This window comes from Cuculus canorus, chromosome 4 (genome assembly GCF_017976375.1).
Source record: "Cuculus canorus isolate bCucCan1 chromosome 4, bCucCan1.pri, whole genome shotgun sequence".
NCBI classification, from domain to species: Eukaryota; Metazoa; Chordata; class Aves; order Cuculiformes; family Cuculidae; genus Cuculus; species Cuculus canorus.
The window spans coordinates 20426966-20440737 of NC_071404.1; the positions used below are offsets into that span (position 1 = coordinate 20426966).

A 13772-nucleotide genomic window follows, 5' to 3' on the forward strand; every position below is an offset into this window, starting at 1 on the left:
GAATATTGCTCTGTGACGTGCTGCAAGGGCAAATGATCTCACTGTTTTCCATCAGCTACCTCACACTATAGGAGTCAAACACACACACTTACAAACCAGAACAGAGCACACAGGTCTCTGTGTGGCACGTGCATAATGTTTTTCATCTTCAAACCCTCTGAAGAGAGGATGAAATCACATTGATCTTCAAAGCACTCTTATGAGATAAATACAAAATGACTGCTTACCCTATAGTGTGCATTATCTGAAGATTTCATCTCACAGGACTCCAAATACAGCTTTTGCACCTTAGCACAAGACTAGCAAAACTTCTCAAACTCATTAATTAGCAAGAAATAGTCACATTACCGTCACCGTAGTCATTTTTTCCAATTATGTCAAAAATGGTCATAAGGTAATTGCTGAAATTTGTTTTGAAAGTGAACCATGATGGGTAGAAGCTGGAAGTGGAAGGGATCAAAATGGGTCCTTTTGTGGTATGCCACAACATACTCCTCTCTGAAATCTCTGATCAGTTCTTCTCACATCAGTCCTTCTGATGTGTTGTTGCCCCAAAACACCACACTCAGGAACTTATTCATTAGCAAAAGTCAAGCTGTCTGACTAAAGTCTCAGTGGGAGGGTAGCATACTGCTGTGGTGTCAGTGACTGCTGAAGCAGACCCAGTCCTGGTCTGAATGAAACACCTTGGGACAACCACAGGTAACTGTAACAGAGTTAAGGACCATGACCTTCAGGAATGCAGTGATGAAGGGATACAGACTTGGACGGACAGCAGGAAGGCAAGGAGGGTGTTGTCTTTCATGTGAGTGAGTAGCTGGAACGCATGGAGCTCTGCTTGGGACAGGTCAGGAGTCAGTTGCAAGCTTTTGGGTCAAGATCGGTAGGTAGATAAACATGCATGCTATTGTATCGAGTATCTGCTACAGAAGTCTGGATAAGGAAGAAGTTATAGATAAGGCCTTCTTCACACAATTAGAAGCAGCTTCATGTTCGCTGGCCCTGATCCTCATGAGAGCCTCTAGCCACCTCAATACGTATAGGCATTGGAACACAATCCCCTCCTCCTTTTTTGGTCAAACATTGGCAAATGATGCCCAGAGAGGACGTTGGAGTCTCCACCCTTGCAAATATCCAAAACCTGACTGGACATGGTCCTGGGCAATCCACTCTATGTGGCTCTTCTTGAGTTGGGTGATTGGACTAGTTGATCTCATGAGCTGCCTTCCCACCTCAACTATTCTGTAGTCTTGTGATGTTTAGCTCCATTTATTTGATTCCTCATACATAAAAAACACAAATATAAGTCCTCACCAGCGAACATATGCATTGCAGCTTTATTCTTGACACACAGCCCCAACACAAACCCATTATCTCTAACTGAGTGGGCTCACTAAGATCAAATTAAGCAAAGCATATTTAGGACTGTGGCCAAGCCGTTATTTTCCTAACAATGCATTTAACTTCACCTTTGTTTATTCAAAAGATCTCATTTGTACTGAAAGAACTTCCATTTCATGTAGAAGGTCACAGGATTCTCTGATCTGCTATGTCAACAGCAAAGCTTCTCCCAAGCTGAAGTTATACTGATAATTTACGCAATGTAGATGAAAATAATATGCAATATAAATCAAGCTAGAAATCCCATCTGTGTTTTTTTCATTAAGGTTTTCAGCACAGCAACAGTTTTCAACAGATATCCAGTATTTGTTTGCCAATGTAATAAAAATGTTCTGTATCACAGCATATGCTGTATAGATAATGTATACCACTGCAGAATGGTAGAATTTATATTTATATAGGATGCACAACAGAGGCTCTGTAGACAGAGCAACATGTTTCACCCACCTTTCAAAATGGAGAGTATCTATTGTTTACCATCTCTGATTCATTTTAACACCAAAATCAACTCTTTATTCCTATCCTCCTGAAACATTTCACCTCTTCATTAATTACCAAAAAATTATCCTACAGCTGACACAGCAAGGCATTATAAAACTAGCTTCAACTGCAGCATTTAGTTGCGAATGTTTGGTAAGAGAGGCCAGGAAAGCACTGACAGCTCACAGGCTGTGATAATGACACTAATGGTAAAAAACCTACTGCAGGAAAAGAGATTTCAGTAACACAGTTTCTCATCTTCTGCCTTTGTTGGTTGGCAGAGATACACATGGAACAATCTTTGGATTATGTCAGATACCTACAGCACTGTACAGACAGCTTTGAGAGGGAAAACACTGCAGAGCGCTGCATGTTAAGATATGTTTAAGTAACATCAATTTTACAAAAACCACATTCTGAGTTAACTGCTTGCTGAAAAAAGTGTCTGGTTACCTGATACGTCCACAAAAACCGTGAAAATTCTGTGTTGCAAAACAGGAAGAGAAGGCACAGTGTAGAAAACAAGGTATTTTAAGAAGTCACAAAATGTAATCAAGAGTAAAGGTGAAAAATGAAGCTATGAAGAAGAAAGTAGTAATTCCAACCCACCTATCACATTTGAGGTTCTAGATTGCAATTTCAACAATAATTTCTCAGTTGCAGTGCAGAAATGTAACAGTTGGAAATTGTTCAGCATATCATCTTTTCATCTCATTTCTGAGCATAAGAACAGCTTGAACTTCTGTGCCACACAAAATTCATTATAGGATCAGGATCTCTGTTTTTATAAGGTGACTGAGGTCACAAACTTCTACCAGCAGGCAAATAGGTTTCTGGGAGAAAGGGGATGGAAAAAAGTGCAAAAGGGCACAGAGAACTTGCCTCTTTCTTAAATGAGAAAATGCTAAGAAATGTATGTACAGTAGTAATGGAAAAATATTCATGACTTTATTTTACTATTCTCTGAAGCGTTTCTCAATGGAAAACTATATTCTTCTTCTGGAAGGTTGCCTTAATTATTCCAGATTATCCACCTTGTATGCTACAGATACAATTCTCAGGAAAACGAAAACTCAAGAAGTGCACTAACAGCCTACTCCTGCACAGTCTAAAGTATATATTTTCCTTGGGGAAGACCTATAAATGACCTCATTTGAGAACAAGATTTTCTTTCTTTCACTGTTACCTAGCATGAATACATAACTTTCTCAGAAAAAAAGGACTCCTGCCTAGATTATTAAATGGCTTCCCAGGCACTTACCATGGTAAGATTTGCCAAAAGGTAATACAATTACAATCACAACTTCTGAATTTTTCTAAATTTTGCTAGTATTTTATAAACAAGTGTCAGGCTTATTTGTTTTGAAAGATGGAAGAGGAATTAGAACAACATCCATGGGATGGCAAATCTCCCTTCCCAATTATCTCTGTAACAACCCATATACTGCATTGGGGGGGTTTCCCTTTTAATTGTATATTCTTCAGCTCCAATATTAACAGTCAAAATGCAGAAATCTGTATCTGGTCATAAACTGTTATTAGAACTCTGCTGAAGTAACAGAATTTCAAATAAATTATGCTAAATAATGAGGAAGTTAAATGATTCTACACTGAGCCACTGATGACTTGGCAGCTATTTGTTTAAGTGCCTGAAGGAGTAATTACATTGCCTCTGAAAGTTTAGTTTAAAACAACAAAAAAAAACCCAAGACTCTAAAATTGTAAGAAAATAGCAAGAACTACATACAGACTCTCAGGGAAAGGATAATGAGTAAAACCTCGATCCATTAAGAGAATGCAATAACCATGTTTTAAACATGGTTAAAAGGCTTTCAGGACTAGCAATGACAGCAAAAATTTTTATTCTTCTGGGTTGTCCTCCTCTCCCTGCTTCCTCATTGTGTTTTGGGCGCCATTTTTCTCTATAAATTAACATAATTTTAAGATATGACAGCCAACACTCCACAACAGGGACAAACTATGTGGATCACCAGGAACTAAAAAAAACAAACCTGAGCAGGTAAAAAGTTTTTCAGGGGAATCATAAAAGGCAATTACCATTGTGCTTACCATTTATAACTCACAGAGCCCAAGTGACTGGGGAGAGTACCTAATGGAAAACAGCACTCACAACTGTAAATTAACAACTATAGAACGCAAGCAATGCATTCCCAGATTACTATTAAGTATGAGAAGTACTGTCAGGAACCCATGTTAGGACTCAATACAAGAAGGATAAACAACAAGGAAAACAATCTCAAGCCTCCGTTCATTGCCCAATTTCGGTCTCAGGTGTACATAAAAGGAAAAGCCATATATTTTAATTAATGATAGTTCAGATACTTCAGAGCGCAACATGTTTAGACAAAAACACAAGAAGCCACACTTTAAAGGCTGAGTTTTTCAACAAACAGAAGTGCTTATTTTTTACCATATTTCTTAGTTAATATTTTCACACTTTTGCAAAGTACTTTTGTAGCAGATAAATAATGTCAATTGAAAAATAAATCCTACCTGTTTCCTCTTTTCAGGCGGAAGGGATGGATCCCCATCCTACAAATAAATGGATATATTTTATCGGCAACTTATTTCTGAAGCCAGCAACTATATTAACTTTGTGGATCAAATTTTAAACCACATATTTTAACTAAAGTGTTATCAAAACTGTTTCTAAAATACTGCATCTTGATTAATACCAGTAATATTAATTTCAACTCAAAAAATCATCTAAGGCTGAAGATTTGTTTGCATTTCTAGAATAGCAGGTCATTACAAATTTATGTTGCATTATTTTTCATAACGGTACATTAAGTTGCTGTGGAATAATAATACTGCAGTCAGTTTTTAAATAGAATTATGACTGAAACTAATTTCCTTAGAGCATACACTGTCTTTCTGTGTCTTATATAACAGGCACTACCTCATTAATGCAGAACAAATGAGGAATAATATGATCAAGGCTGTACAACTACTGGTCTACTGTAAATAGGCACAAACATTTTTACAGCAGTCATTTTGGACTTCTTTCCTGTTTTTTTGAGGTTCACCCTTGTCCCCCAATTATAGAGTATTAATAAACAACAACCTACAATCAGCTCCCGATACTTCTTTTTCAGAGACTGGTGTCGTTCCCGCAGCTGGTTGGCCATAAGCTTATACTGGTCTCTTTCTTGTTGACAGGTATCCAGCTCTTTGGAAAGGATTAGTAATGCCTCCTTTTTACTTTCAAGCTTCCTTTTGCACACCAGATACTGTAGAAGAGAAAAAAAAATCCACACAATTGTAACAAGCCATTTCTGTTCCAGACAGTACTGGATTCAAGAGGCTCGTGTTCTCCTCTGAAAAGATTGAGAAAGACTCTGCATGAGATGAAATTCTGCCACAAGTCATCTCAGCTTATTAACAACAATCACAAGCAAAGATGTCTGTTACATCAGAAGACTGAAATCAATTTGTAAAGCCACATGCTTACCTGACCAACGTGAGTTATAAAAAATCAGCATTTCAAGTTTCTCCTCTTTTTCCTTATTGCAACAGTATGAGGAACTTCACAATCACCCACAGCCCTGAGGAGGCTGTTAGAAGGAAGAAGCCTTCACAAACTCCCTTTTCTACTTGTGTCCATAATACCCAGCCCTCAGCAACCTGCATTTCCCACCTCATTCCCCCTTCCCTCCTCCTCCTCCCCACTACCAGCAACACTCTCTGGGCTCAGCCTTCCACCTGGACAGTGAAACTGGACCATGTAACAGCAGAAGTGGTAGCGTTAGTGGTAACTAAAATTTACCTTGAGCCTGAATAAATTACAGTGTGATACCCTATTAGCACAGGGAAAAATAAATAATTCTGTTGTGATACTACACACACATGCTTGTTGAGTCAAAAAAATGGGAAATAATGCAAGAATATTGCAAAACCTGAATGACAAGGGAGGGCAGAGGTGAGCCTCCACCTCTTATACGTAGAGTGCATGCACAATGCAAAGCAGAACTTGCAAATCTTAGCTCTTCTGCATTAGTCTGATCTGCTTCATTGCCCTTCCCCACTGGGAGGAAGAGAGAGTAACGTGTATGTCATACTTTCCTGCAGTGGGTGAATGTTACCTATCAGAAATTTCAGGCAACTTTTTTTACTTAATGTGACATTCAATCAGCAGATTCTTCTTACCCATCACTTGACACTGCCCATGCTAAAGCACATATTTCTATTTCTGGTGTTACTCACATAGACATGGCACTAAATACTTTCTGAATGTGCTCTGCAAGAAACCAAATATCACAGCAGTCATGAAAACAATTTATAGTTTCATTATGTACTCTGACATGAATACTTTGTCATTATGGGCTCTTGCACAAAGTAAGAGCATCAGCACTTCCATACTGTTAGAGTCAGTGCTGTTCTTTGGGACAAAAATCATTACTCGTATGTACTACTTGCTTGGAATTGACTTTGTTAACCTCAATTTCAAGTCAATGAGAAGGGAAAAAGTGAGTTTGGTATATTACTACGGCCAATGTTTTCCAAAAATGGTAAACGCTTACTTGCAAAAAAGCGGGAAGGGAATCAGAAAAGCAATTCCAAGAAGGATCTGAACTTTCTAAAAGGACACTTCCACCTTGGATTAATTTTATTTCTGGCAATACTGAAGTTGAAATCCTGCCATAAATTTCCGGATTATGACGCCTTGGCATCAACAAAGGCAACTGTACCTAAGTACTTATGTCCTTACTGATACCTTACACAAATGTCAAGTCCCCTGATAAAGCACTGAAAGGTATCAGAAGCTAAACTTTAATATTGTCAGCAAGTGATTACAGTGACATGGTAAACTGCTTCAAACTTGATAAAATAATTCCTTCCCTTAGAGTGAAATATTTGCCTCTGACAACCTCTCTTCTTTTTTTCCAATTTCATCTCATGTCTTAATCAATTCTAAAAAATGCCTCTACCAAATTGTTTTTAAATATTAACAATCTGATACAGTAATTACAAATAAAAATGAGTAAAAACAAACCTCACAATCCATTTAAAAAAAAAAACAAAAGCCCAAATCCCTGAACCATGCAGACTGTCCCGTTCCTTTAACCACAAGGAAGAATGAAGCTGGCTGATCCAGCCAGTGCCTACACCTATCCAATGTACACAGTGAAGGGGAACAAAGCTAAAAATCTTGCTTTATGACACCCACACCACCAGCAGGTCCCTCCGCGCCTTGCCACAGGTGCTGGTACATGAAACAGTGTGTGAGAGAGTCGGAAGCTAACTGGAGCATGTGAATAAGACTATAAAAAATAAGAGTTATCAGGCAGGAAATGCATACCTAATGCTAAACAAATCTTGCTTCTGCAATGAGTCAGAGCTCTCCACAAAGGACATACTCAAAGCATAAAAGAAGGCCCCACCTTTCACAGCAGCCCTGGCAGGGGTAAGAGAATTCTCCATTATCTATTAGGTTGAGGATAATGAACCACAAACAGACTGTGGAGACAGTTCTGATCACAAACTAAATGAAAACAAATAATGATCTCCTCCTTATTTAAAGTGTATTTCAACTTGATGAATTATATACTGATGATGTGCCATGCAGAAGGAAGGGGTCTGACATCAATGTACTATTTGGATTTTACTCTAAAAATGACCACCTAGAAGACTTTAAGCCTTTTTTTGCCTTTTGCATATATTGACTTACCCAAGTAAATGGCATAATAATAGTAATAATAAATAGTAATTTGTTTCCTTGGGTTTATGTTCAAGAAACAATAAAGCCACAGCATTTCTGGGGAATCTGATTATTCGACAGAGCTATGTTTCCAATTCCCATTACCATCTTTGAAGAGAAAACAAATTATACAAAGACAGACCCCAAAGAGGTTATTCAATATATATGCTTCTGAATGCTAAAAAATAAAATTAAAAAAAAAGAGTACTAATAATGGCCATAAACCAACCAAACAACTGCACACCAGAAACAGATTTGACTGGAAACAACTGAGCCCCAACAACTTCCTATACAGAGACACATCAATGCCACAAAATCGGTATGCTGTCAGAAGGAACATAACAGTCTTTTTGGAGCAGTGCACGCAATAAGGAAAATTTCCTCATCTAGTCTGAGAAAAAGCATTCAATAGATGCTTCTGGCATTCACATGGAGACTTCTTCCTCTGCAATTGGAGGCAAGCCTACATCTCACATACTGTCTATCAGTGAGACAACTGAATTCTGTTATGCACTACAGCTACTACAGAACATTATTATTGTCTTTTGTTTCTTTTAATTGATGTTCCAAAATAATCTTTGAGTTTAAAACCAAAGTTAACCAAGAATTAGCTGCTACAGTTTCAATCTAAAAGCTACAATGTACAACTTTTCATATCTATCTAGTGACTTTTATCTACCAAGTCACTCTTGTCTGCAATAAAGCAAATTATAATTGCTACAAAGAGGATGATAATAATTAAAGGAATATATATGACATCCTACATTACTGCCTGAACTGCTTTACAGCCAGATAACTACTTTACTGAAATTGTATAAAAAGAGACTGACATTACAGGAGAGCGTAAGTGCTCCAAGGTGACCCTCTACATCGAACACTTACTATTTGTCCATTGCTATTTTTAGTGACAAATCTGGATAGATCTCATTAATGACACTGCAGACATGGTCTAATAATCTGATGAAGCTGGGACACTGTCAAGGTTTTAGACTTTCTTTTTTTAAACAAACAAACACACCAAATTTCTATCACAAAATAAATCCTTCTAAATCTGTACAAATTACTCACTTATACTTGGCTATTTAATGGCAATTAGTGCCGAGAAGGAAAATATCTAATTTTCTGAGGGCAAAAGTAGAGATGGTATCTCCAAACTGTGTTTTGGAATCACTATGGATCATATTCTAGCTTCTCTCAACAATCCAGGACCTCATGTCCCCTCCAACACCAACAGGCCACCACATTTTATATGGCCCTGGAAACCTACTGATCACCATGCTCTCAGAGAAACCATGAACTCTGCTCACCATCTTTTGGACAAGAGATCCAGCTGCTCTTGAACTGCCTGAAGTTTTATCAAATTTCTCCTCACTGTACTCCCAGAACAATTTTATTGTGGAAAAGACAAACTAAAGAGTCCCAAAATGCACTTCAGCATCACTACTCGGGGTGTTTGTTGACTGTGTTTCAGAAATGCTGCTCCCCTTGACTTCAGATTAAACTGCTCAACTTATCTGAAAGAGTCATGCACTCAGACTCAGAGAAATACACAACTACTGGCCATTTGCCTGCCTTCTCATCTCTGATAAAGCCTGAAACAATGCATTGTCCTTGGTTTTATCCCACAATATCAACTCTGCTTTTCCTGTTGCCCAGCACTCGACTGCTGAAACACAAAGCAGGCTGATATCATTCACTGATGGTTTAAGTGATATAAGCAGCTCCCCGTAACATCATATCTTGTCTTGATGACAATATTATACCACATCATCTTCACCAGTCATTTAGGAATTACCATTATTTGATTTGATTAGTCAAAATAACACCATTTTGTGAGGTGGCCCTGCCATTAAAAGTTTTGTATGCTTTGTATTGGATTACATGATTAATTTCTCCACATTTGTTCCTCAGCATCCCTGTCAGTATCTTAGTCCAACCCAGAACATGGAAACATGAGAAGCAAACACTTGTTTTGTTGCCTGAATACCCAGCACACAGCTCTCCGCAGCACCTCTCCCACAGCTCCTGAGCACTTTGGAGAACAGTAAGTCACAGTGCCATCTTTTAGCATTTCCATTTCCTTTTCCAAATGACAAAGCCATTACGATGCCAATCCAGCCACCTAGGGACCGCAGACCATTTGCTATGCTTTGTTCTTCCCCACAGCCACTGGCAGTTGCCTGCATTTAGAAAAGCTCTGAAATTAGTGGCTCCAAAGCCTGTCAGGTCCCCTTACATAGGTTTGCTGAATTACACTCTGTGCTCTGTTCGAAAAGTCAACATAACAGAAAGTCATAGAGGTATTATAAACATGAAAATCTCACTAATTTGCCTTCCCCTTCTCTCCTGTCCACATAAAAAAAATTGTGCAACCAATGGGAAAAGTATGCTCTGCCAATTACAAACAGGTAAGATCTCTCACTCCTGTTCAGAATTCATGTCTGGAACATTCAGCTATTTCAATATTGCTCAGTAGTTGCGTGTTTGAGAAATAATTCTCCAAAACTCTTTCTCCAAGCTTCAAGTTAGCAATAACTAAGAAGGTGAGCTCAAGACCACAAGCACATCACTTCTCTCTGTGATGCTGAAGATCATACACAGTTAATAATCAAGAAATAGCCTTGAGAATGACAAATTAAACGAGACTCAAATTCTTCAAACTAATTTTAGGAGGCATACTCACATATGAGTACTGTATACTGCAAACAGCATACAGTAAATGCTCTAATGTGTGGGAGGTGACAAGGAAAACAGAAGCATTTTGACAATTAATTTAGAAGCTGGCAAATCTAAGGGAGATGCTAGCAGAAAGGGCAGAGGACAATCACACTAGTCTTATAAGTTTCTTGGGAAACCTTTCTTGCTTCCAGTGGAAAACACCACCAAAAGTACATGCTCTCCAAGTAGTATTAAATTGGGACTAGAGCCAGTTCTCAATGAAGTAAATGGAAGCACACTCACTGACTTCAGTAGAATGGAGTCAAAACTCAGAGAAGACAGGTCTCTAAAGCAAGGAAAGAGGTGGCCTTGCAGATGATGTAAAAGTGCGTTTTCCCTAACGCACACGAACTCCCAGTACTATTCAACTCATCACACATCCCCAAGAGCATTCTACCACCTACTCCCTTCCCCATCACTGATTCTGTTGTCATCCTTAGACCAAGTGATTCCAAGACAGATTTCATGGGATTCAGGCAAAAACTGAAATCACACCCTTTTCCACAGCAGAACTTACAGATCTACAAACTTACACAATCATTCAAAAAGAAGCCCCCAATTACCCCTGAGCAAAGTGAGCTCAGCTAAAGAACGAGCAAAATTTATGTGGATTTTCACTCCTAAAGGTTATATTTTTTGCATTCAGTTCGCGAGATTATCAATGGAAACAATGATTCTTTCCGCCCCTTCAGTATTTGCTAAGTTGGCTTTGTCCCAGTACTCTTTCCTGCGTCACACTATTCAGAGTTAGTGTAAAGAACGTTCAAGGTACATGTGGTACAAAGATTGTTCAGAGCACCAGCTGCAGGCTAGGCCTGAAATTTATATGGCTGTAGAATAAGTGGAAAAATACACAAACATGGAAGCAAAAGAACAAGCAAGAAGTTAGGAGGCGCACAATACAAGCTAAGAAACATACATGAAAGGGTACAGAGCAAAAGGCACTGAAACAGAACAAAGGTCAAAGGGAAAAAAAGAGTAAATACAGTAAAAGAATGGAACACACCAAAAAAAATCCAAGCGTTCTTTTTAGCTAAAGAAAATCAAACAGCCAAACTACAAAAATATACAGCTGTGTGTACACGTGTTTGTTTATGTATACTAAAGGACTGAAAATATGTCCTACCACTTTTCTCAACACCTGCAATACTAGACTTTAAAATATAGTTGCTTTGACGAGTATCTCAATTTCTTCTATGCTTCAAATTTGAAGGACTGAGCTTGAGGAAATGAAAAACAACGTGACCACAGATCTGAACCCACCAGCCTCTGGTCTTTTATACCAAGATTTTGAACATTATTCTGTGTTTTAACTGTCCAGCATCAGCAATGTCAGACTGTTCATTTGGAGCTACCACATCTTTGTCTGTGTGTGTTCTCTTGCATTTTGAAAGCACTTCAAAATGTTAACAAAATGCATAGGGAACAAAACTTAAATTACCTAGCATTGAAGCTAGGAGGCCTGGAGAAACTCTGTAGCACTGATGGATACAGTAAATTGGAAAAACTCACTACAAGTTACTTGAGAAGTTTGAGCCACTTCCTCACAGACCCATTAGGATGCTGTAGTGATGGGTAAATCACACAAAGTTAATCACAATAGCAAGGAAGAGGAAGGCAAAAGAGGAAAGCCTAAACCATGACAGCATGTGCTACAGACTTCACACAGAAAAACAGGCTGTAAGGCGTCTGTGGGAACAGAGAACAAGGAAGGAAGGAAAAATGGAATATAAATCACTAGGCCTCTAACTGTTCCTGAAAAAAAAAGAAATTATATATATGCTTAAGCGTTTGGAAGAATGTAGCTTAGCACTGTCATCAAACTGCCATACAATCAAGAAGACCCTAAACCAGAAATAAGTGATCAATTTCAGGATTGAGTTCTTAGGTTAAATCACATCAAAAGTAAAAAGGTTCTGAAGTAATTCTAAATGACTTTTTAAATTCCAGAATAGGGACATCTCCTTTGAACACACCCTGTGAATCTCTTAACCTTCCTGCTATGTAACACCACCCCTACTCCCAAACAAAACTGCATTTTGGAAATGTGATGTCAGACACAACACTGCACCATAAAGATAGTACTAAAAATAAAAAAACTTTTTATTTTATTCTGGATCATTTTGTGTGTTTGCAAACACTGTGTGCATAGGCAGTCCAAATTCAGTGAAGAAATTCCTCCTTATGTCCAGTCTAAATCTGCCCTTCTCCAGTTTATACCCATTGCCTCTAGACCTATCACTATAAGCCTTTGTGAACAGTCCCTCCACAGCTTTCTTGTAGCCCCTTCCAGGTACTGGAAGGTTGCTGTAAGATCTCCTCAGAGCCTTCTCTTCTCCAGGCAAGAGAATCATAAAATGGTCTGGGTTGGAAGGGACCTTAAAGATCATTTAGTTCCAACCCCTCTGCCATGGGCAGGGACACCTCCCACTAGATCAGGCTGCCCAAGGCCCCATCCAACCTGGCTTTGAACACTTCCAGGGATGGGGCACCCAGAGGTCTCAAACCCCTTTAATTTGCGATCCAAGCCAAGCATAGACAGTGGGGTGGCCACTCCCGTCCATTCCGCTACCTGCTTGTAGTGACAGGATGAGGGGGAATGGGTATAAACTGAAGAGGGGCAGATTTAGACTGGACATAGTGAGGAATTTCTCCACCATGACAGAGGTGAGGCCCTGGAACAGGTTGCCCAGAGGAGTTGTGGTTGCCCCATCCCTGGAGGTGTTCAAGGCCAGGTTGGATGGGGCCTTGGGCAGTCTGATCCAGCGGGAGGTGTGCCTGCCCACGGCAGGGGTGTTGGAACTAGATGATATTTAAGCCCCCCTTCCACCCAAACCATTCTATGTCTCTATGACTTTACGACTCCCATCCATTCCCCGCCATCCCCCCCACACCCCGCACCGCGGGGCGCTGCCAGGCAGAGCCCCGCCCCACAGGGTCGCCCCTCACCTCGCTCACCAGCCCCTGCCAGTCGCTCTCGCTGCGGCGGGTGCCCATGGCGGCGGCTGCGCGCGGCCCGGCGGGGAGGGGCGGGGCCTGCGCCCGCACGAGGCCTCCTCCGGGACACGCGCCGCCAGCGCGCGCCGACAACCCCCCACCCTCCGGCGGGTGCGCGCGCGGCCACAGCGGGGTGGTCACAGGGCGGGTGGCCGCGCGCGCACCCGCCGGGGGGCGCGGGGGTGTCGGCCCACGCGGGATGCGTTGACCATAGGACGGTCCCCAGGTCGAGGGAGGTGATTCTGCCCCTCAGTTCCTCTCTTGTGAGATCTCATCTGGAGTGTTTTGTCCAGGTCTGGAATCCTGAACATAAGGAGGATATGGAACTGTTGGAACGGGTCCAGAGGAGAGACATAAAGATGATCAAAGGGCTGAAGCACCCTCCATAGGAGGACAGGCTGAGAGAGTTGGAGTTGTTCAACCTGGAGATGAGAAGGCTCTTGGGAGACCTTATAGC

General features: G+C 40.3%; 1 protein-coding gene across 4 annotated transcripts in view; it reads right to left on the reverse strand.

Annotated features, from left to right (window-relative positions):
- Positions 1 to 13401, reverse strand: part of CCDC149 (coiled-coil domain containing 149) — a 52074-nt gene extending 38673 nt beyond the window's left edge. For all 4 annotated transcript variants that reach the window (XM_054065886.1, XM_054065884.1, XM_054065883.1 and 1 more), the window contains exons 1-3: positions 13268 to 13401; positions 4971 to 5132; positions 4396 to 4434 (exon numbers count right to left, since the gene is read on the reverse strand). In XM_054065886.1, coding sequence (XP_053921861.1) covers positions 4396 to 4434; positions 4971 to 5132; positions 13268 to 13315 — 249 coding nt within the window. In that variant the 5' untranslated portion in view covers positions 13316 to 13401. The remainder of the gene's footprint in view (positions 1 to 4395; positions 4435 to 4970; positions 5133 to 13267) is intronic.
- Positions 13402 to 13772: the final 371 nt, after the last annotated feature.